A 25,885-nucleotide genomic window follows, 5' to 3' on the forward strand; every position below is an offset into this window, starting at 1 on the left:
AAAATCAGATTCCAAATTAGACGAGGTATATTTTCTGCTAACCTCACTTTCTTGAGCACGCTGGTTCTGTCGTTTCCTTTCTTGCTCCGAGTTTTTGATGTGTAAATCTGCATCAGAAACTTCTTTTCGTGTTTCACTAATGGGATCATTATCTTGATTATCACTCATAATGATATATTAATAGCATTGAGTATATATTTTTGTAATTGAATATTTTAATTTTGGTCTATAAAAAAGAAATGACCGTTCACGGGGAATACACAAAACGCTATGTGACGACAGATGTCAAAGACACTTGCTTGCAAACGAAACAGGTGGCGTTGCGGGTGATAGGCAGAACATTTATGAAAGTAAGATGTTTAACTGGTAAGATACACGAACCATTCTTCAAAGCGACGCTGTGTGTTTTTTCGAGAAGCACATAATAATGAATTTTCGGATAACATGTATAAATTGGGTACAAACAAACTGTGTTAAGAACTATAACAAATTATAAAGTTCTAAAAAGATAATTTAATTTTAAGAAGGGGTTTGACGGTCTATTACACTGGTCGACAAGGTTAGGTTAGGTTAGGTTGAGTATTGCTACTCAAGCTTATTACAAAAACCTATGTGTTCAGTTAGTCAAGCCATTTAGAATCAGAATGTTCGTACCTGGCGTACTAGAGAGTTCTTTTAAGTCTCCGAAGAAATAGTTGCCAAGCAGTTTCTTCCTTTGATGGGAGAGTGCGGGACAGTGACACAGAAAGTGCGGAGTGTCTTCATGCACCTCTTCGTCACCGCATTTCGTGGTATCGAGATCATTGATACCTTTTTAGCAGCTGTTGTCACTTGAGAGCTTCGGAATAGAAGCCTGTCCCTACACCAGTGTCCATTTTAGAGCCATCAGTATAGCTATTGACGACTCACTGGAGTATGGTATATTATCTATCCATTCCTCTCTGCTTTTGATGTTGATTTTGGCCGCAGATTCTTGAACAAGGAGGTCTAGGGGAATTAGATTGAGTATAGCAGTTGGAGTGGATCTCATTGCTTTCGTAATGCCAGTGCATGCAAGTCTTCGAATTTTTGTCAAAGTTTTCAAGTTCGCGCTCTTTTCTAAAGCTTTCCACCATACCAAATTAACATAGGTTAGTATTGGTCTAATTATTGCCGAATACATCCATCTGATAATTTTAGGGTTTGGTCCCCAGGTTTTCACGAAAATTCTATTGCAGGAGTAAAAGACAATCGATGGCTTTTTGAATCTATCTTTGGTGGTCAGGCCCTAGTTTTGTTTTTCAACTAAGATCACACCGAGATACTTTGCGTGATCAGAGATTTTAAGAGGGCAGCCTTCAATTTTAGGAATTTTAAAATCAGGTATTTTGCGCTTGTTAGTAAATAGCACTAGGTCTGTTTTAGCTGGATTGATTGTCAGCCCACAGTTCCTAGTCCATTTTCTTACCAACGAGAGGGCGTAATCGGTTTGTTCACTGATAGTGGGTAAGGTCTTGCCAGTCGCTAGTAATGCAGGATCATCAGCTTGGGCTTTTATCCTTACTCCACTTGATTTCAATTTAGAGAGTATGCCGTTCATGACAAGAACCCAAAGTAGCGGTGAGAGAACTCCACCCTGAGGGGTGCCCTTGGATGCGGTTACTCTCACCCTTTCTTCCGCTAGCTCAAAGTTAATTTGTCTATTTCTGAGCATATACATTATCCACAGTGTCATTGTCTTTTCGACTTTGTGGTCGTATAAGGATTGCTTCACTGTTTCGTTCTTCACGTTATTGAAGTCTCCCTCAATATCCAAGAACATTGCAAGGGTGTATTCCTTGTCATTCAGTGATTTTTCTATGACGCTGACAACACTGTGCAATGCTGTTTCGACGCTTTTTCCTTTAATGTAGGCATGTTGAAATTCCGATATACAGTCCGGTTTCAGGGTGCTTCGGATTTGTATATCAATTACCCTTTCAAAATTTTCAAAATAAACGATGTTACACTAATGGGTCTATAGTTATTGGCCTCCGTATGGCTAGGTTTACCAGACTTAAGGACGAAAACTACCTTTACCTCACGCCACGATAAGGGAACATACGTCCATTTAAGGCTATTAAATGCTAGCTAGGTGTGAGATGGTAAGGTTTATGGTCTTCTGAAGCATCATAGGGAAGATTCCGTCGAGACCAGGGGATTTGTACGGGGAAAAGGAGTGAATGGCCCATTTTATCCTTTCTGATATTACTATTTGCTACTTGTGTGGCTTTTAGTAGTATAAAGTCTGATGCCTATAGTTGCCTATAGTCCTCTTATTCTTCCACCTGAAATCCAGAGTTCTTGAATCAGGGCAATGTCAATTTGTCTACTTCCCAAGATGTAGACAGGATTGGAGCCGACGGCTTTACTGTGATGAAGATTAATTTGTATCAATTTCATGTTCATATTTTATTACTTACTTGGTTTCTCTTATTGGTTTAAGCCGCATTTTGCACCGGTTTAGGCCGATGGGTACTTTTTAGGCAATTTTCCGCAAAAGGAGTAAGGATTTGTGGCTAAGGTGCACCAACAAGGTTTTCTTACTGGCAATAAAATTGCATTTTTCCAATGGGTTTTCAGGCCTCAATTCAAATCTGACTTCAAATTCGGAAAAAAAAAATGTATTATTTAATAAAATCCCTGAAAATTTTCTACGACCATTTTTCTTCAATATTCAGTCATAATATTTATTATTAGCTATAATATTCTAAAAATCTTCATAAGTTCTTGGATTTCGCCTGGTTTTAAAATGTATTAAAAATATAAAAATAATGTTGAAAACCGATATTTTTGAAACTCGAGTAAATAGTTAACATTTTAGTTTGGTTTCGAAATTAGCACTAAAATTAAAATCCAAAACATATTTTCTGAAACTATGAAAGTATTAAATTTAAAGTTTTCTTCAAAACCTTATAATACCTGAGGACTCATAACTAATAAGTATTTCGTTAAACTAAGTAAGATACTAAAATAATTTAAATTATATGTAGACGAGAAAGATTCGTACATTTCCAAATCATCATACAAATTATTGTTAAGAGATATGTTGAGGTCAAACTTAGCCTTAAATACCCTGTTTTTGATTGTTTTTAGTATTTTAAAAACCCGACGTGATAGTACGGTTAAAAGGCAGTGTTGTTTTTGCAACACAAAAAAAACATAATTTTGTCGACCAGTGTTAAGTAACTATAACATCTAAAATCTTCCCCATCATGATCCGATTAATATAGGATTGAACTTTTACCTTAGTCTAAGGACGAACCTTAACCGCCGTTTTGAATATTTGATACAAAAAAAATCAACATAAAAACCTTTTATACTGATAAAAGTAAATTCACCACTTGAAAAAAAGACCTATTTCTTGGCCGATCACACCATACGCAATCTTTAAAGTCTGAGGTGAACTCCTCAGTTTAAAGTTTATTTCTCGCCTTCCAGATCTTTCTCTATTCAATAGAATAGAACGTGAAGACATGTTCCAATTTTTGGGAGTTTGTCTAATTCTTAAAAAAAAATTTCGCAACAGATACTTTGGAATTCATTTACTCAGCTTAGAGGAAATCATAAATTTGATAAATAGTGAACGAAGGTAGGAAGTCTTATACCTATATTGTTTGAGTGCTTTACGAAACAGAACATGTATAGTTAACGAAAGTGTTTAATGCATATACAGAATTAAATCCAAAATTGATAAATTTTATTTTTGAAAACGTTGTATTAGATTTTTCTTTACTATTATTATTAGCCGCGTTTTATTATCACCATGATCTGATCCGGATCTTGGATTTACATGCATTACAACAACAACACAAGATCCTGCTTTGTGTTTGGATCTCAATTTGAGATCCAAAATTTAATTCTTTTTTTCACAACAAGGAGCGCTCTATCATTGTGATTTCACATGTAAATGTTGGTATCATTGCAAACAAATTAAATAAAACCTGTATTGCCATATAAACATTTTAATTTGACTGAAATAAAATATTTTTTTAAATAAAAAGCGAGAAGCTTTATATTTATTTATTTGGTATATAATCCATGAAATAATTAGATATTTTAACAAAACTAATTAATTGGTGAAATTCAAATGATTAAGTCCAAAAAAATGTATATTTGACATAATTTATGGGTAATATTTTGCCCAAAAAAAATCATTGAGCAAAATATTCTATGGGCAACCCTGCTTTAAATGTCAAAAAACATAAATAAAATCGAGAAAGCTGCAGCAGAAAAAAATGTTGAAAATACTTTTACATGGGAATTTTTTGAAATCATTCTTTTAATTGAAAATGGTTGTAAGAAACACTTAGGTGACATAAATTAGAACTCAGAAGTTTCGAAATGACGGTGGGTTGTATGTAACACTTTTAAGAATTTTGTATGATTTTCTCTCGAAATTCTTGAATGTTTTACATACAAACCACTGTCATTTCAAAAATCCTCTCTTTATTGAGATGGTTTAGACGGTTCTAAATTCTAATTTATGTCACCTAAGTGTTTCTTACAACCATTTTTAATTTAAAGAATGATTTCAAAAAAATCCCATGTAAAAGTATTTTCAACATTTTTTGATTTTTGTGATTTGCACATTTTCAGAAGTTGTGGAGCTACAACTGGAACTTGAATCATCATCGATAAGATTCAATAGGGATAAAATTGAATTGTTTGATTCTTCGCTTTCATCACTTTCAAATAAAAACTGCAAATTATAAAAGTTTTTAAAAGAGAAAAGAAATAAAAATTAAAATGAATACTTCGATCAACCACAGCAGCTTCCATTTTGGGTATTTGTTTATATTTTTTTTGCTTCGAAATGTCACTTTTGAAAGAACGAATTTGACACTGCTACCAAACTTTAAATAATAAAAAATATGATGATCCAATGCTGTTTTATTATCATGATCTGATCCGGATCAGATCACGGTGATAATAAAACGCGGCTATTATAAACATTAAAATGTAAATGTTAGTCTGGTAGACGGCCATCGGCAAAATCATTTTTGGACTTAGCATAAACTTACAAAGAAAAATTAATGTGAACAGTATTATACTTAGAAGTCAATAAAACTAAACTTAAACTAAAAAACCTTTTCTCTCGTTTTGGGGTAAGGATACTCTATGGATAATAATTAATGTTTAAAAAAAAATGTATGGTAAAATACTGTGTGTTCAAATTGCAGTAAATTTGTTGCTGTTTTGCAGGCAGCTGTTCATTAAAAATTTATTTCATTATTCAAATTCTTAAACGTTTTAACGAAATAAATTGAACTTTAGTTACAATTTTTCTCTTTCGAAAAAATACTTGGAATTGGAATTCATAATATTGCTCTAAAAAATGTACTAACTAAATTGTACTGATGGATTTTATTCATAGTTAAGGAAGCGGCTAGCTTAAAGTCGAGTATCAGCATCAACTGAACACTTGGGCCTCAGAAAATTGAAATGTAAATTCATGCCAAAAATTCTCAATTTTGACAAAATCTCAACCTATGTAATAAAAATCGAATTGTAAAAAGAATATTCTGGAAAAAATCTTAGCAATATAAGAAAACGTTAGTAAAAGTGTATTCATTCCAAGGGACTACTTTAAGGGACGAGGTCGATGAAATTGTTTTGGAAGAATAAATAACATTTTTTGGATTTATAAATAAATTATCTGTATATTTTACCCATAGTGGTATACAAGAGTGAACAGCATAAAATCAGCTAGGTCACCTAGTTTGATAATAAGTTCTGCAATTTCGAATTTTGCTGTTCCAGAGGGAACTTACACACACACTCGTACATTCAACGATTCAATTATCGATTTCTAAAAATAACAAAAACTGTGTCGAAAAATATGCAATTGTTTTACTTGGAAAAAATCACTTATACATAGCACTCACCTAATAACAGTAACTGGTAAAAATATATTCGATAATATAAGAGAGCCATAAATGACAGCCAACGTAGTGGTTCCCAATGCGGCATCAGAATTGACAGAACTTTGCAGGTTCGATGTTCCGTGGAATGCAGTGAAGTGTATCATAAAAGCCAGGCCAATAATGACGACATTTTTTGTGATGCGGAAATTTTCACTCTTTCCATAATATTCCCCACCAGCTTCAATTTTAGGGGGGGCTTGAGTAGAGTTCAAACCACTTGAATTGTTGACAAATGATGATGGATCATGAGAAGTATTGGTGGTGTTCATTTTGTGTTCACACCCACGATGAATGTACTATCAAGCAATAAAGATGTTTACTTTTAATTTCGACACACTAGTTACTAGCTGTATAAAATTAATGTGTCAATAGTTTATAATTATCATCTGGAGCAATAATGTCACCCTGTTGCGCCTACAAGTGAAATAAAATAAAATAAATTAGAATAAAGTAAGACAAAATGCCTATATAAAATAAATAAAATGCACGACTGGGTCGCACGAACTTGCTCCTTAATGCAAAGAGTCTGTTTATAAAAGTACCAATATAAGATTCAAAAATATACTTGTTAAAGAAGTTTGTCTTCAAAGATATAAATGCCATTTAATTTGCCAAAAAAAAAAAAACGATTCATCCCAAGACACAACTCATCCTAGGACATTTCATCCCGGAAATGAAAATAATGGTTTGTGTATTCAACTAGTTCGTTCAAAGCTTTTTCCTTTACATAGTTTTATTTTAATTTTATATTAGAAGAACCAGGATGGAAAATATATTATCTGAAGATAAGAAAGAGGCAGACCATATATGTTTAAATTGTAAAGCGATGAAGTTCTCAGGACAAACATGTAGTTATTACGCTCAGTTCATTTTTTTTCGTTAAATTTTAAAAGAAACAAGCATACGAACAAGTACAATAAATTGCTATTTATGTGTTGTTTGCAGTCAGGCTCTTGTGCGTTTTGGATTTTAGTTATGAAGTGACACGTAAGCAATACTTGTAGAGGTTGTTCGTAACACCTATACAAGTATAATGTGTATACATTTGTTGAAATTCTAATAGAAAATACATATATTCATTCTTAAACTTGTACTAAGTATTTATTCTTTTATATAGGAGAAGGCAAGTAAAATATGTGTGAAACAACCCTATCCCGTTTTTGAGATATCGCATTTAAAAAAAAATTCAATATTTTTTTAAAAATCCAAACAATAAAAAAATGCACTTTTGATGATCAAATATTGTTAAGGCAATATAAGAGCTTATTAAAGAAAAATTATGGAAATCAGTTAATAAGTTGCTGAGAAAATTAAAACCAAAACAACAGTTCTATGAGTGGTACCTTCCCTGAGCAATACAAAAAAATGTTTTTCTTATTAAAAGATGCCAAGTTAAAAAATAAAATTTTAGAGAAAATTTACAAAAAATCTATCGGTTTGTTTTTGAGAAAATTCGAATTTTTATTTTTTGACCAAAAAAGTCATGTCGGTCTTAAAAAAATGAAAAAACGCCTAACGCGAATCTGCTTAAAACCTTAACTTCCAAGTTTGAACTCAATTGACCCAATGGCTTAGGCTGTAGAAGAGTAAACAGACAGACAAAACAGACCGGCGGGAATCGCGAGACTCACTTTTTTCGACTTATCTATACCATCTTAATATCATGTTTGATTAAAATCTCGAGTTCGAAATTTTGCACGAATGCAAAACTTGCCATATAGTTCCTATGTTTCGCAAGTAATAAAAGGATGCCATATTTACTGAAAAAGAATATACTAAACGCCACAATCCCAACTATGGTCTTACAGTCCGATTTTCGATAACCCTTTATTAACTTCCCATAGGAAGTAATTGTGATGGGTCCGATTTTTCAAATTGAAAATTTTGACATTTCTCGACGTTTCAAGGTCCCTAGAGTCGAAATAAAAGATTTTTAGAAAGATGTCTGTGCGTGAATGTGTGCGTACGTTCGTACGTCCGTACGTTCGATGCTTTTTTCGTTGTTCATAGCTCAAGAACCAGAAGAGATATCGACTTCAAATAAATTTTGTTATACAGATAATAAGGCAGAAAGATGCAGAAATTTCTTTCAAGAAAATTGCTTGGGCGGTTCTTTTTACCATAACAGTTTATAAAAAGGTAAACATTTTGGTTTACCCTAAATATCTTACGAACCAAAATCGCTAGAGACTTAAATTAAATTTTATATAATATATTGTAACGTGATACCAAATGAGTATATTTTTTGAAAAATATCCAATTAACTTTTTTTTTTTAAATCAAAAAAACTGAGAAAAAATTGTCACCTCGAAAATTATACAAATTCAAAATGATTTTATCTCCAAAGCAACTTTGTGCAACGAAAACCATCTGGTTAAATTTTGAGAAAAATCGAATTGACCGTTTTTTTTTTATAAAAAATAAAAACTTAAGAAAATCATTACTCAAAGTTCGTAAAAATTTCGAATTATTATTATAATATTAATATATATTATAATTATCGAGATATTTAATCTTTTCAAAAATTTGAGATTGTGGCTTTCAACTAATTTTAACTTATACGAAACATTTTTTTTAACATAACAATTTCGAGAAAAATCGACTTGGCAGTTTTTTTTTACAAAAAATAAAAATCAAAACAAAAAAAATTAATAAAAGTTGGTAAAAATTGTTTTCGACTCCAATATCTTTTTAAAAATTTGAGATTATGACTTCCAACTACTTTTATCTTATAAGGAATATGGTTTTCAACATTTTAAAAATTTTGAGAAAACCCGAATGGACAGTTTTCTTACAAAAAATAAAAACCTAAAGAAAACAAATTAATAAAAGTTGATAAAAAAATGATTTTTAACTCAAATATCTTTTCAAAACTTTGAGATATTGGCTTAAAACTAATTTCATCTTTTAAAAATATTGTTTTCAACATTCGCACAAATTTTGAGAAAAATCGAATTGACAGTTTTTTTACAAAAAATTAAAAACCTAAAAAATATTGTCTTCAAACTTTTTTTATTTCACAAAAAATCTGATATTCAGTAGTTTTTTTTTATAAAAATCGAACAGTCCGATTTTTCATAAAAAATAAAATCTTTAAAAAATAGTACTCAAATTTGTTTAAAATTAATTTCATTCATCCAATTTGTAAAATTTCAAGAAATGTTACTAAAAATGGTAAACATTTTTTTCGCATCTAAAAATCTATTTAACAAAACTTGATTTTTAATCTAAACTATATATGAAAAATATTGTTGTTAATTTTATAATTTGTAAGAATAATTCAACTAACAACTCTGTTAACCCAACACGAAAACCTATAAACTCTTATGCAAGACAAATAGACAGTCAGGATGGAAAGTTTGTGGGTCGCATCCCATTCTCTTTTTTCATAAACAATCAAGGTAAGAACTTCAAATTTGCAATACCAGCCAAAAAAGTCTAGGTAATACCCTTCTCAAAACTTCAGCAAGATACAACAACTAAATACAATAAGCAAATAAATTAAAAGCCTAAGCTATCAACATTATTTTCAGTTTAAAGTTTGAATGGATCTTTTTCGATATTTGTGAACGAATTGATCGTATACAAATTAAATTTGATCGTTTTCCAAACCTGGTTATTATATGTTATACTTACATATAGATGAACGTCCACAGATTGAGTATTAATAGCACGGTGATCAAGCAACTTACGATTATTCTTTGAACAGTATTCAAAATAATTGAGTAACGTCTTTGATTTATTTCACTTAAACACCGTGCTTCGTAATATACGTCTCACTATTTGTTATTATAAGTTTAACAAGTTGACCTTGATGACTATATATTCATCATTTTTAGGAGTTGTTTAGTGAACTTATAAAACTACTTCATTTTGTTATACAAATAAATATTTGACAAAAACTATGTGGCCCACTGTCTGGTAATTATTAACCTCATTTGTATTTCAAGGCCCAATAATTTCGCACACATATAAAAAGCTGACAAAATTAGTTTGTTTCTCTTTCTTGAAGACAAATGAAACTAAAATTAATAATTTCTGAACACGACTATTAAATCAACAAATTTCAATACAAGAATTAAGCCATCTAAAATAAACACACATACATTGAATGTTTTTACATAGTGTAACTTTTAAATCTTTATATTTACAAAACTGGGATCTTCGTAAATATGATTTTCTAGTCATTTCGGACAGGATTTGATTTCCATCACATCGGACATTTTATTAGGGTAGGTACCTATAATAATAAAAGCAGATTAAGTTTAATGATAAAAGAGACCCTCCAACAACTTAAACGCAATCAATCAGATGCCATTCTCTGGTTTGTATTGGGATGTTTACAATTTATGGGGGATTAGTCTTATTTGAATGAAAGCACATTACTAAATTTACTTGGATTGCCAACCAAAACACATAAAACTGGCCCTTCCTATAGAAATCCTTGCATATTAAAAGTATGTATCTTTTCATATATCACAAACTATTTAAAAAAAAAAAAACAATTGTTTTATTTTATTATATTGAGCTATGATTCGTTTTCCTTAAATTTTAGTTTCCTTTATGAATATGAATGTTAAAAACTGATCCCACTAATATGTTACAGAAAAAATGTAAGTCCCTGATAAGGTTAGGTTAGGTTGTAGTGGCTGTCCAGTTTAATGGCCTATTGTGATACCACATGAATCTTGAGCCTTCCTCCTAAGGTTAATGGAACCAGCTTGAGTCCCTTACGAAACGTGAGACGCTGATTATACCGATATGATTTAGATCGTTAAAGAAGAATTCTCCTAGGTAATTGTTGCGTATTCGAACCTGAGCAGGGCATGTGCAGAGTAGATGAAGAACCGTTTCTTCCTCTTCCTCGTCTATACAGCTTGTGCAAGAGTCATTTGAGAATACGGATAGTCTCGTGGCGTGCTTTCCTATTAGCACCTATTTTCCGGTTATGACACCTATTATCGAGCTTATATGCGATCTGCTTAGAGAGAGCAAGCACCTTGAACGTTTTAAATCCAGTGTTGGCCGGATGTTTTTTGTGACTTGACACGTGGTGATGTTGTTCCATCTGGTGCCTGCCCTCTTAGCAGCGTCTTGCATTATCAGCAGTTTACAAGTAGCGATTGTTATGCCAGTACTTCCCAAACGTGGTAGGATGGGCTGTACTGTACCGTTCCTGGCGAGTTCATCTGCCTTACAGTTCTGAAATGTCTCTATGGCCCGGCACCCAGCAAATGTGAATATTAAACTATTGTGCCATCGACAGTTATGAACTGTTATAGGTAGAGTTTGTAGAGACAGAGTCCAGAGATTTGATAGCTGCCTGGCTATCAGAGAAAATACGGATACCAGATGTTGATATCACTTTTTCTTTGAGCCAGGACAAGACTTCCTTTATCGCCAAAAGTTCCGCCTGGAGCAAGCTACAATGACTGGGAAGGCGGAATGAGAGACTCAATTTCAGTCGTTCAGAGTACACACCTCCACCAACCCCTTCTTTTGTTTTTGCCATATCTGTTTCAAAATGGATTGACTCATCCTCCAAGAATATCCTATCCTCCCAAAAAGAACTGTATAGAAATCTAGAAGTTTCTGTCAAATTGTAGGTAGGGGATGGTGTAGTCTGTGTGCTTTTTAATTGATTCTAACTCCTTACACAGAATTCTGTTTTATTTGGGAATCCAGAACATTAAGTTTTGCAAGAAAAAAAGAATCGAATGTATGTTTTTATAAAATAATCTGTAATTAAATTCGCAAAGTGTATTACAAGTTATTATAAGTTAATACATTCTCACTTTTTCCATTAATAAGTTAAAGTGTTCGTTCACAAATTAAATATCAAGCTGTCAAGTCCCTATTAGAAAACGCGATACATATGTACACATTATGTACCTCCTCAAACCTACCTAATATTTGTTTGCAATGAAATCTCAAAACTCTTCTCTGAAGCAACACACTAAAAATATTGAATTTTCTGATTTTTAAAAATTCAAACAATGGTGTTTCAAAGAAAATAATTAAATTGAGCAATCAAAAAACCATGTCTACAAACACAACTTTTAATTCCTAAGATAAAAATTGAATACACAATTTTTAAAAAAAATTCCAAACAGTACATACCTGCGTCGAAAGGTAGTATCTTCTGGTTTCGAGGCCACCAGCAATGCTCACCAATAATCTTTTGACTGATTTTTTTTGTAACTATTCGCGAACAAGTACAAATAAATATGTCCGCACATTCCGAAAATGTAAAACTTTTTGCGTTTAATTAGTTTTTATTTCACTGTGTTATTAATGTTTTTCATGGTATCGGAAATTAAATGGTATCCCTCCTTTCTGTTTTAATCTTATCACACCTTACCACCAATGAACCACTTTACAATTTATATAAAGGGTGTCCCATTATAAATGTCCACAATATTTTAGTAGTACCCGTAGCATGATGGTTAGTGCGTTGGACTGTCATGCAAGAGGTCTTGGGTTCAATCCCTGCCTGTGCCACCATAATTTAAAAAAAATAATTTTCGCGGGTACTGCCTCTTGCGAGGAATTGACAATTTCTTCAAGAGTAATTCTTGTCATGAAAAAGTGCTTTCTCAAACTAGCCGTTCGGATTCGGCCTTAAATTGTAGGTCCCTTCCATTCCTGACAACAGTACTCGCACACAGGAATGGTTGAGAGTTGTAAGTCACTAGGCCCTGGTTCACAACGGACTGTTGCGCCACCCCATTTGATTTTGAATATTTTAATAGCTCTGGTTAAAACCTAACAGATTTTTATAATTTGTCTACATTGCTTCATAAAGGTTTTGGAGTAACGGATGTTTTGACGGAATTCCATAGAACACCAATTTTTAGTTGTTCTTTTTTCACCCTACCCTGGCCACAAATGATTTCGTTTTCAAAACATTTTACATTAAGCTTGAAATAATAGTGCTGCAAATTAAGTTAAGTAAAAAAAATTCGTTGAACATAAAGTACTCGCCCGAAATTTTGTTTGTTGGTATTTTACATATTGGTTTTTTTTTAAACTTCTAAAAAGATAAACTTAAACCAAAACTTATATTTATTTAATCGCGTGACAAATGGTTAGGTAAGGATAGTTTTAAAGGCTTGTTAACGTCAGACTTAGACGAATGTAGATCCAATGTAATACCCTCGATGGAAACATGTGATAAGAGTCCCATTACAGAGCACGCCAAAGGCATGGGTGTAGTTTCTGCGATCTGTAGCACGAAAAACTTTGCAGGACAAATGGTTTAATTTGGTTTGAATTTAATCAATTAATTTCTTAATTTTACTTTTAAGTTTATACTTTTTAATAAAAACAATTTTTTGGTTAGGTATACACAATATTTTCAAAAATAATGAAACTTCCATAGCAGGATATGAGTTATCATTTAATTTTAAAAGTAAGCTTTTAGAGTGTGACATCACCGGTTCATTAGTTTTCAGTGGAATGGTTGTTGCCATCAAAATATTTTAACTTATTGTAATTTTTTCTCTTACATAAATAAAGTAAATTAAATGTGGACAGGATGAATACAAAACAGACACAATGAATTCTTCCATTAATACAGGTACACATAAGTTACCGGATTTTGTTCGCCTATTACATTACTTTTCACCATTATAATATTTTCATTATGGGACACCCTGTTCAAATGAGAACTCAGCATCACGGCCCGTTACACAAAATTGCAATTACCCTCAAAGAGGAAGGCTAATGTTGAATAATTTCCTCCACCAGGGTTAAGATTTTGACTTGACTGTAAAGGATTTTTATAAATTTAACAAGTACAAACAAAAATTGAGCAATTGCAATAACCTTAAAGTGGTAATACTATAGTGACAAACTGTTTAATAGTAAGATGGGTAAATGAATACTGGACGTGATATTTTCAGCGTAGTAACCGATTACTGTTTATGTTTTGACCAAATTGAAAGATATGAACTTGGATTATTTGTGATTTCAACAGGATGGTGCCACATACCACATACCACCCAGCATTTATTTATTGAAGAGTAAGTTTGAAGTGCGTATTGCATTATTCATGCAATTTTAAGCCCATAATATATAATATACTAATTCAGTAGAACATAGAGTAGAAACACAGTCTATGTTGAGAATATGGAAAAACCACTTCTAAAAATTATATAACGGCGATGACGAACCGAATTCCGCTGTAAGGGAGATAGAACCACTCAACCTAGGCGACGCAGATCAACAATTCCGCTTATCCGACCTCGACGAAGTGAAGATAACTATATCTAAACTGAAGTCAAACAAAGCTGCTGGAGCTGACGGCATCGTTGCCAAACTATTTAAAGCAGCAGGCAATGACTTGGTAGGGAGCATGCACCAATTTATCTGCAAAATATGGTCGGAAGAAAGCATGCACAATGAGGGGAATCTCAGCATAGTTTGCCCAATACATAAAAAAGGAGACCCTATAAATTGCGCCAACTACAGAGACATCAGTCTCCTTAGCAATGCATATAAGATCCTCTCTGTCGTATTATGTGAACGTCTGAAGCCGTTCGTCAGCAACCTGATAGGTCCTTATGAGTTTGGCTTCAGACCAGGAAAGTCCACTATCGACCAAATATTCACTCTACGGCAGATCTTGGAAAAAACCAAGGAGCTTCAAATCGATACCCACCATCTCTTTATCGATTTTAAAGCCGCGTATGACAGCATCTAAAGGGAAGAGCTCTACAGAGCAATGCCTAGTTTTGGAATCCCTGTCAAACTTATCCAGTTTGCAGAATGGCGATGGAGAATGCACGCTGCTCTATCAAGGTCGGAAAAGATCTTACCGATTCATTTGATGTCAAAAAAGGTTTTAGACAAGGCGATGCACTGTCATGCGACTTCTTCAACATCGTTCTGAAAAGAACCGTCAACACTAGAGGCACAATCTTCCAAAAGTCCATCCAATAACTCGGATACGCAGATGATATTGACATAATTGGAAGATCAAAGCGTGATGTCAGTGGAGCGTTTTTGAGCATTGCGACGGAAGCGAAGAAGATGAGTTTAGTGGTCAATGAGGGCAAGACCAAGTATATGCTATCACCATGGACAGCTATAACTTTGAGGTAGTTAAGGACTTTGTCTACCTAGGCACCGCTATTAATGCAGACAACGACACTGAAATCAAACGAAAAATAACTCTTGAAAATCGCTGCTTCTTTGGACTTAGAAGGCAATTGAGAAGTAAAGTCCTCTCTCGAGCATGTAAAATCACCATCTATAAGACACTCATCATCCCGGTTCTCATTTATGGCACTGAGGCCTGGACCCTGTCAAAGAAAGATGAGAGCGTCTTAAGATGCTTCGAGAGAAAAATTCTTCGGGTGATTTTTGGTCCCGTACGCATAGATGGAGAAAGGAGGAGAAGATATAACGACGAACTGTACGGGCTGTAAAGCGACACTGACCTAGTTAGCAGAATTAAAGTCTAACGGCTTAGATGGCTAGGTCATGTAGAGCGGATGAACATCAACGCTCCAGCCCGGAAGGTCTTCGAATCCAATCCCGTGGCAAGGCGCAGTAGAGGAAGACCGCGACTCAGGTGGTGCACTCAGATGGGTGAAGACCTTAACCAACTTGGCGTGCGATACTGGAGACAGATATCTAGGGACCGAGCTGGAAGGAGACGCATGTTAGTTGATACCCAGGTCCGGCCCGTACTGTAGCGCCACCTTAAGTGAGTAAGTAAGGAGTTCCATTTATAACTGTTTAGATTCTACTTCAAGTCGATAATAAATTTTTTAAATCATCTGTAATGGTTTGTACTTTTTTAAACCAAAAATTATTAAAAACCCCGATATATATTTAAGAATTTTGTGTAAATTTTTATTAAGTTATGACGTGAAAAACCAACCAAAATCGTAACGTATCTACATTTTACAATGCAAGGCATATACCCCTAGGCCCTAACGTATGACTTATTTCAATTAACCTGTACTTCAAAGATTATAAGTTGTAGTTATCTTGGCTATTCATTTTGTTTACTGTTTGGTTTTATTGTTTAATTACGCTTGCAAAGAAAAATGATTTGTATCCGGCAGCCTGCCTTTTGACCAACAGCGGCGAAGTTGGGGGAAAAGGTCAACCTTAAGCCACTTCGTGAGGTAATTAAGAGAAACGACATAATTTTTCAACAAAGAGATCCTTTTGTTTTTGGATTGTGGTGTGTAAGAAAGTAAGTAAGTGTAATAAAACAAGCTCACAAAGAAAAAATTGTTTGCTGAAGAACCTTCGGACTTTGGAATTCTAATTAGTTTAATTGCTTCTATTGATTGGACGGATTGTTTTCCTATTAGGCATAATAAATTGCCTACGATTTCATCTGGATTAAAGTATATACCTATATGTATAGACGATACAAAAAATCAGACTAGTTTTGTCTTTGTATTGGTTTTTCTGTATGGGTTTTATAGCTAGGCCATAAAGAAATCATTTCCTAATTTATATCATTATTTGGGAAGATATTTTCAGGCAATTAAATAATAAGGAGGGATATTTTTAAGCTATTTTGAATTAAAATGGTACAAAATATCAGACAATGCTAATTTTCTTAATGTTATAATATATACAAAAAAAAAATATCTTCTTACAAAAATGAAACAATAAGGAGAAAATGTTTAATTTTAATTTTTGAAGATATCAATGCCATCGAAAAAGGATATTTTACAGAAGGAAAAAAGTGTTTTTAGAAAGAGACTTAATTGAAGTTTAAATGCGGATAGTTTTCAGTTCGAAAAGAATGCAACTGCCACTAAAGTTAGTGTTTATAAGATAATGACCATAACATTGATTTAAAGAAAAAGCAGATAAAATTGTTGGACAAATTAAATTGTGTTGAAACAAGAGATTTTTTTGTTCACCCTTTTAGAGATGATATATCTATTTATTTTTTGTAGTACCTGTGGCATGATGGTTAGTGCGTTGGACGGTCATGCCAGAGGTCTTGGGTTCGATCCCTGCATGTGAAACCTAAAGTTTTTATTCACGGGTACTGAATCCTGCGAGGAATTGACAAATTCTCCAAGTAAGAGTAATTCTTGCCATGAAAATGTGTTTTCTCAAATGAGCCGTTCAGATTCGGCTTAAAACTGTAGGACCCCGCCATCCCTTACAACACTATTCGCACACAGGAAGGGTTGAGAGTTGTAAATCACTAGGCCCTGGTTCTCAACGGACTGTTGTGCCACCTAATTAATTGTTTTTAATATCAATTTATTGATGACAAGACGTATGATATACGAAAATTGGTTTCTGTGGATAGAATCAACACATTACATTTGTAATTTTAGGTACGGAGAGTACTTCAAGAAACCGAACAGTTGCTTTTGTGAACGAACGTTGGTATAAATGCATAAACTATAAATATATGCAATATATAAACATTTTTCTTACTCTTTTTTTTTATAATTAACGGGTACTCTAGGGGTTATTAATACCCTTAACATGTTTTAAGGGAAAAACAGAGTTCGGTAAAGCATTCCACTTTCTCGATGTGCTGTTAAAAAAAAATCTCTATACTTGACAGTCCGAAAGTCCGAAATTGAGCTCAAAGTTAAACTGATGTGCATTCCTAGAAGTGCAACTATTACTGTCCGGCTAATTCGACAGGACAGTGTTTATAAAAATATCGGTAGAACAACGAAAGGCATGAAACATTTTGGCGGTATTTGAGTGACGTAATTGTTTCATTGAAGTTTGCCGTTGAAGTTCCACATCCGAAGGCCAAGGATGTGAATCTAGAAACAAATATAAAAAGATGGGGTACTTGCGTCAGCGAAATTGTTTAATGGATTAGAAGTGGATTGGAATTTACAAAGATGGAAAAGCTTTTGCTAGCGTTGAAGAACACATCTTCCGAACAATAGGGGGAATACTATCCCTGCCAGCGGATTTGTGTATGTCAAGGTCTTTCAGTACTCTTGTAACTGTACCAGTGCAAAAAAGATTGTTCCCATAAAATCTTTTACGCCCTCAAACTAACCGCAAACTATGATGCAAGCAATTTGGCTTTATCAATCGAGCTTAGGGAATATCTTTGCGGGCGAGCGTTCGAAACGAGGATGACGTGGTGTTTCGATAATTCTAAACAAATGATCAGAAATGTTTACTACCTTTGGTCATGCGAAAATGTGGTTAGTCGCATATGGTGTTTTTAGCTTGTTTGAACATAATTCGGCTTTCCTCAGTAGGGTTGGCTTTTTAAATCTCTAATCCTAATAATCTCTGTACCGCTGGATTCAAACCATGAGTTCTCCTTAGGTTTGATAAATTTAACCCTGTTTGTAATCATATCTGCGTTGAAATCCACGTCACTTTCGAGGAGGCATAGTGACCAGTTAAAGTTCCTGAAGAATTTATTGAGACCGTCCCAGGTGGCTTTCTCATATTGCCAAACGGTTCTCATAGGAGTTTTTTCTTTGCAGATGAGAAATTTGCAAATACGATACAATGGTCTGATGTGCCTAGGAGCGGCAATACACTGATTATGTATTTATTAGGTTCAGAAGTATGAAACAAGGCGGATTGTCCTGCAACGTCAGGCATTCGCGTTGGCTCATCGACGAGACCTCAACATACCTTCCTTCGAATATTGAATGGCCAGAAAAGCAAAGCCAAGAAGAATTGCGTACATTTAAATCGCCCGCAATGATTTCAGTTTGATTATAACTGGCAACAATTCTTTGGATGGAGCCAGACAGAGCACCAAATTCGTTAAAAGTTGAATTTCTGCTCAAATTTAGACTTAGATATAAAAAACATGCGTGGATGATATGCTTATTTACCGCTTATTTTAAGCACAAACCATATTGTGGCTGTAGTTGGTATGCAACCTCAATTTGAACAATTATAAATTTGCTCAACGTTTTAGAATTTCAAAAGAAGCGTACATATGTATCTGCTTTCAATATTAAATACGATTTTGGACTAGGTCTTGCAGAAAGCACATTATCCGAAACAGTTTCGTAAACAAAAAATATTTTGAAAACCAGGTTGGTGCCCTGGGGATAAAATGGATGGATAAATATTATGGTGAATAGAACGAATATTAACAAAAACAAATGAACTTGATAACATTGTCATGTTATCAAACATGCATTATCTTTCATGGATTTAATTCTGACATTTCAATTACAGTATAACAGCAGTGCAATATTTTATACTAAAAACGATTGTTGAGACAGTAGAGATAAAGTTATGACGATAGCGATAATGATAATCGTTTTGACGATTATCGTTTTAAAAATTACGGAATGATTCCCGTGTAGTTTACTTATTAATTATGTTGAAAAAAAAAAAACATTATTAAACTGTGGTACAACCATGCTGTGCTTTTCTATGCCTACATTTCTCTGTATCCCATTACCACTGTTGTTTTGAAAAATCAAACACATTTAAGATTTATGAATGTAACCCTTTTGTTAAAAAAGATTTAATTTAAGGATTATCCTTTATTTGGGAGTTTAAATGACTTTTTGAGAATTTAGTGTCAAGTGCTTTGGTTTATATATATACGGATATATTTGTATGAAATATTAAATTGTAAAGACTTTGGACAGTTCAGACGTTTAAAGTAAAGTAGCAATCTCTTTCTGCGGATATTGATCAATTTTAGGTGCTGTTATTGTTATTTCGAAGACATTCCAGTTTGGGTTGCTTTCAAATTAAAGTTATGGATTCATTTTTCATTGAGATCAATAAGATTTTTTAGGATATATTTACTTAGGGAAGGTTTGTACGTAAACATAAGTATATTAGTTTAGATACAAACTTAAACCAAAATAAAGAATAAAAATATATTGTGCCAAAATATACTCTTAATTCAATTAAGTATAGAATCTATTTACATCAGAAGAGCACTTAATGTCGTCCATATAAAAAAGAAACCAGTATAATAATTAAAAAGAATTACGAAACACAAAAGTCTTATGTAGCCAACGTACGGAGATATATGTACATATGTACAAATATGCATGCATATAGTTATTTTATGTTTTTAATGATTCTGTTGAATTAACACGCACGTTTTTCTCGATGACCTTGTTCTAAAAACCAAAACATTTGAAGTGTACAATAGATTTTTTTAATTAAACATCTCATAACGTACGCATATGCATAGAAAAACATTCTAAAAAAAGGTAATTAATAAATCAAAATAGAAACCAATTTTTTCAGCTTATCTGTAACTTTCTATGAAACAGATTCATGAGAAGTATATATTACCAATGATGCCGTGATTATGTATTCTTAAATATCAAAGTATTTAAACGCATTTTTAATATAAAAAAGTATATCAAAATGACGAGTGTAATTACCATGAAGGTTTGATGATTAAAATCAGACTCTATAGTTATACTTTTAAATAATATTGTGTGTGTAGGATATACAAATATGCATACGGATATGTTAACAGATATACACTACACATGTTGTGTTTAACATTCAATTGGCATATTTTACTTTTATCACAGCTTCCTTGTATACCAAAAAACAATACAGCGTGTTGTAAAGAATGGTCAAAACTGAATATGATAAAAGGCAAAGCTATGATTTTTTGGAATTCGGTAACTTGTGTAAAGATATTCCGGATGAAAACATTTCAAGATACTTGAATGAAATTTTTAAAAACTCCTACTTTTAATCGGTTTTTCACAAACCCTGTTAATTTTTTTAGCGAAATGGAAATGCCAAAAACCTTTTTAGAAAGCCGACTGTAACTTTGTTTTAAAATTAAATTAAAAATCCATTTCTCGAAAACCATTATAATTGCGAATAAAACAGTTACCCAATTCTGAAAGGTCATCCTCATCACCTTGGCATATCATCAATTTCAATTAGGACAGTTCTTTAAACCTAGTATGTAGTATTTGTGCTGCTTTGAACAAGTTTCACATATCACATAGCAATCTGTTTTGAAATCCTTTAGTCATTAAGACATTTCGTTCAAGCATAAAGCTCTTTATACCAAACGACGAGAAGAAACAGTAAATGCATATTCTACTAATTATGTCAATTCGAGCACATACCGTTTGGACCTATGTATGTTCACAACCTGAAATTTTGTTTGCATTGTTTTGTTATGTTCTACCGGCACAAAGGTATTCACATGGTATAATTTTCCTTTAGACATTTACATGAATGCCACTAAGAAGTAATTGCGGAAATACATGAATAGCTTTGTTTCCTTTATTTTTTTTTTTTAATTTTATTCCTATGACGGGTCCAAACCATCGAGTTTAAGTCAAATTAAAAGCGAGAAATCGAATGCTCTAGCTTCTAAAGTCTTTTTTTCGTCCTGGTCATAGGTAAATACATAGCGCTGTCAGATGCATTCGATGCATTTGGTCCTTACTTACACAGTGGAGAGGCAAACAAGTTTTGTGACGAAGTTTTGTAGTTAAAAATGGTAACAAGCCGTTGGACCAAAGGGCGCTTAAAAACGTTCACAATAATTTTTAAGTTTGATAAACCGCTAAGCGAAGCGATTTTTGATGTTCGTTTTTGTCTTTGACGTCAATATAAGGAAGAACGAAATCTAATTCGCTTGTCACCTTGTGTATAAGCCTTTGAAAAGTTTGATCGGCGTTTCGTAGAAATTCGGAAAAACAAAATTATGGAGGTGACAGATATTTTTTTTCTTTTTTATTTGTTGCGTATTGCGTTAAAAATTAAATTGGGTGGCGCAACAGTCAGTTTGAGAACTAGGGCACAGTGAATGACAACTCTCAACCATTCCTGTGTGCAAGTACTGTTGTCAGGGATGGAAAGGACCTATAGTTTTAAGCCGAATCCGCAAACTTGAGAAAGCACTTTTCATGACAAGAATAACTCTTGGAGAATTTGTCAATTACTCGCAGGAGGCATTACCCGTAAAAAAAACCTTAGGTGCATAGGAAGGGATCGAACACAAAACCTCTCGCATGACAGCAAAACGCACTTTTTTTTAAATTCTTAAACCTATCTTAAAGCTAGACAAAAATTAATTAAACTAGCCTAATTATCCATAACTTACAACTAACTTAATGGTCCCATACGGACACTCTAAGTTAAACTATAACACTAACTACTAATGGGTTTCGGCCCTAAGATCTATTTTAACTTCAATTCAATTTTATTTATTTTTGTATTAATTAGAAAATTTTGAAAAAAACTAATATCAATATCCTTTTTATTTTTGCTTAAAAACTACTTAATAAGGTCCTTAACATAAAACTTAAAACTAACTTAAACTACCTATTCTAACTATAAACTGCTTAAAACTAGAACAACCACAGCAGCAAATCTAAAGTTTTTTGTTTTTATATTTTACTGTCTTTTTTTGTATGTTTTTTTTATTTTTTTTTTATTTTTTTATATTAAATGTTTTTTTTTTGTTTTTTTTTTCTTTTTTTTAATGTTTTTTGTTTTTTTTTTTATTTTTTAATTTTTTTTCGTATTTTTTTTTGCCACCATGCCTATTCTACTTAAAACTAAACCCTAAAACTATAAAACAAGTATGTAAGCCGGCCAAGGCCTAAAACCCCATCCCGACTAACCCACTATCAAGTGCCGATTGAAGCCACCAAAACTGGTTCTCCTGCTTCACCCTATCAGTTCGGTCCCGTTCGGACACAGCCCTACTGAACCGAAGGAGCTCTGCTCCGCCTTGTGCCATGACGTCCCGATTGTACAGGAGTCGCCTATCCACGGTTCTTCGTCTGAAGTGGTAGATTAACGGAACTGCCAATCTATCCTGTATCAGACCGCATCTATCTAAAAAGAGGAATGCCTCTAGGGAAATGAAGGCGCTCAAGCGTGCACTCTCAAAATACTCGTCGTTCGGATAGAACGCCCCGAAAATTAAATTGTTGGTCGAAGACATAGCTCTTGCAATGTGACCTCGAACGAGTTTTATCACGAAATTGTCAATTCTGTTGATTCGAGCCCAGTTGTATAGGACCTCGTTGGAATAGTAATGCACATAAGAAGACTCGGCTGTTCGATATAAGCCGGTACAGCGTCGTAAACACTGCCGCTCGAACACCCGAAACTTCTCCATCTGGGAAGGGGCAACGTTGAACCACACAGGACAACCATAAACGATCATTGGCCGTATGAGGGCCATGTAGCAAATTACCTTCACTCTGGGGTCAAGCCGACTGCTAAAAAACAGCCGTTTCGGAGTACGGAACAGAATTGTCTCCTACTTCTGGACATTTATTTTCAGTTTCCAGTCGTCGCAATATTGCTGAATCTTGTCGAAATCACGCTGCAAGAGAATTCTAATAACCTCAACCTTTCGGGCCGTTCTGAACGCAATTAGATCGTCGGCGTACGCAATTGCCTTTATTGTAAGACTACTAAGTGTAAATGCTGAAGAGAATCGGCGAATTCACCGCTCCCTGTTGAAGACCATTTTTAATTGAGAATGTTGTGGTAGAAGTTACATTGCCACTTTTGACAACAAACTTTCTACCGTTAAGCATATCATAAAGTATATACAACAATGGCTTGCTTATGCCAAGCCTGTTTAGTTTTAGTTAAAGACCCTTTAACCATACGGTGTCAAATGCCTTTTCCAAATCAACCAGAACAGCACCTATGCATTGTTGTTTTGATTTATTCCATTGGATATCAGAAACGAGTTTTGACGCAGCATGAATTGTGTCATGACCCGCCTTGAACCAGAACTGTTTATCCGGAATAAATTTGTTGTCCGCAGCCCACTTAGTCAGAGCCCTATTAATGATCTTTTCGAAGACTTTACTGATGCTCGGAAGAGGACTTATCGACCGAAGATTTGACGGGTTTGAGTTGTCTTCTCCCTTTTTCGGGAGAGGATGAACCACAGCGGTCTTTCAATGCACTGGATAATATGCATTATTCAGTGCATTATTGAAGAGCGTGGTGTAAATGTCAATTGCTTCCATCGGTAAATGTCTTAGTAGGTACAACGTTGGATATACCATCGACGACTTTTTGTTTTTTATTGAATTGAAGATGAGCTGAAGCTCAACCTTCGTCACTAACAAGGGACTTGGTCCCGTTTGCTCGTCGATTATGGCATTTACCAAGGAATCGTCATTGAACCGCATGAAACCGCGGTTCTCAATCACCAATGTGTCATATCATTTCGAAGGTAAAAGTGATTAAGTAGGGCTCTGTTTTCCAGGTCGTGGTTGGGGCGAATGCTAACATTCACCTTGTACACTTGCTGGAAAGCAGCTCCCACCGCCTCCACTTTTTCCTTCGGAACTTCAATTATATAAAAGTCATCGTCAAATATGGCTTCTTCTGGATCTATTTGCGCTGTCTTGACTACGTCTCTGTTTTCTTCGGTTCTTTAGAGTTTCAGACTCAGAAGGTAATTGCCGTTCTTTTTCCTGAATATCTTTTTGATTTTAGGGAACAACTAGGGTCACTCGAATTAACTGACCCGATCTTGCGGTCCCAGTACTTGTTAATTGATAGCCTGTAGTTCTCCTTAATCAACAGATTGACATTTTTAATTGACGACTTCAGTGTCCTAACCTCCAAGTCGTGTGGGTCTGTCAGTCGTCTGTACAAGTTGTAAATGTTGGTCAATTTCTGTATTTGTCAGGTTTCTGTTGTTTGGTGGGGCTATGTCACTCGAACGAAGTTCTCTCGATAAGGCGTTGGTGAAACGAGGCCAACGCATCTTACTGTCATTGTAAGAGTGCGTTACAGCAAAACACACTAACCATCATGCCACGGGTGCTACCTTACAATACATAACATAAAATTAAATTCAAGTCTGTAGCAATATTGGTTCCTGATATATTTAGGGTTAACAAAAATGTTCATATTTTTACTTGCGAAATATATTAACTATATGGCAAGTTTTGCATTCGTGCAAAATTTCGAACTCGATGGTACAGAAGTCGTAAAAAGTGGGACCCGCAATTCCGTCCGGTTTGCTTTGTCTGTTTTTCCACTCTCCTACAACCTAACCCATTGTGTCGATTGAGTTCAAACTTAGAAGTTAATTTTTTGAGCAGATTCGCGTTAGGCGTTTATTTAAATTTTTTTTAAAGATTTTTGGTTAATTTTCTCTAAAATTTTATTTTTTAACTTGGCTTCTTTTAATAGGAAAAACATATTTTTGTATTGCTCACGAAAGGTACCTCTCATAGAACCCTTATTATGTTTTTCTTTATTTTCTCAGCATCTTATGAACAATAATTTTTTTTGATTATCAAAAGTGCAATTTTTTATTGTTTGGATTTTTAAAAACTAATTTGAATATTTTTCGAATTTGAATATTTTTGAATATTGGACGACGAAAAAACGTAGCTAACGTACGTGCGCGTACACACGCACGCACAGACATCTCCCCACAAATCTATTTTTCCGACTTTAGGGACCTTGAAACGTCGAGAAATGTAAACAAATTTAATTCGACAAATCGGACCGATTACAATAACTTCCTATGTGATGTTAATCAAACGCATATAAAACATTTTTTTTATGATATTTTTTTGTATTATAAAGTTTGAACGTTGACATTATATGTGAAACACTACATGTTTCACGCGAGAAATTACGCGGCCAGGAAATGTCTCTTGCAATAAAGTCATATTTGCTTGAGTTGTGTGGCATGTGGCACCATCTTGTTGAAACCCCATATTCTCCTAATCGTATTCTTCAATAGCAGGCAAAAAATAGGGTTATCATATGACCATAACGATCCGAATTGACGTGACAGTCATTCCATTGCCGTTTTCGAAGAAGTAAGGTCCAATCACACCTCCGCACCAAAGAGCGCACCAACAATGTTTGTGGATGTAATAGCCTCTCTTCAATTCCTTGAGGATTCTTATAACTGTCTTCACTTGTTGTGTGAACTGAACTTTATATAGATGGAAGTGTAGATCCAAATTCAAAATACGCCATAATGTGCCGTAAGA

General features: G+C 34.0%; 1 protein-coding gene across 3 annotated transcripts in view; it reads right to left on the minus strand.

The window, feature by feature from the left end:
- LOC129950027 (UNC93-like protein) overlaps positions 1-25,885 on the minus strand; it is a 64,475-nt gene that overhangs the window by 23,747 nt on the left and 14,843 nt on the right. For 2 of the 3 annotated variants that reach the window (XM_056061789.1, XM_056061790.1), the window contains exon 2: positions 5,907-6,359. In XM_056061789.1, coding sequence (XP_055917764.1) covers positions 5,907-6,214 — 308 coding nt within the window. In that variant the 5' untranslated portion in view covers positions 6,215-6,359. Of the gene's footprint in view, positions 1-5,690; positions 5,823-5,906; positions 6,360-25,885 lie in introns of those variants that run through there. The other variant, XM_056061791.1, reaches the window with a different exon arrangement.

This window comes from Eupeodes corollae, chromosome 3, assembly GCF_945859685.1.
Source record: "Eupeodes corollae chromosome 3, idEupCoro1.1, whole genome shotgun sequence".
Classification (NCBI taxonomy): domain Eukaryota; kingdom Metazoa; phylum Arthropoda; class Insecta; order Diptera; family Syrphidae; genus Eupeodes; species Eupeodes corollae.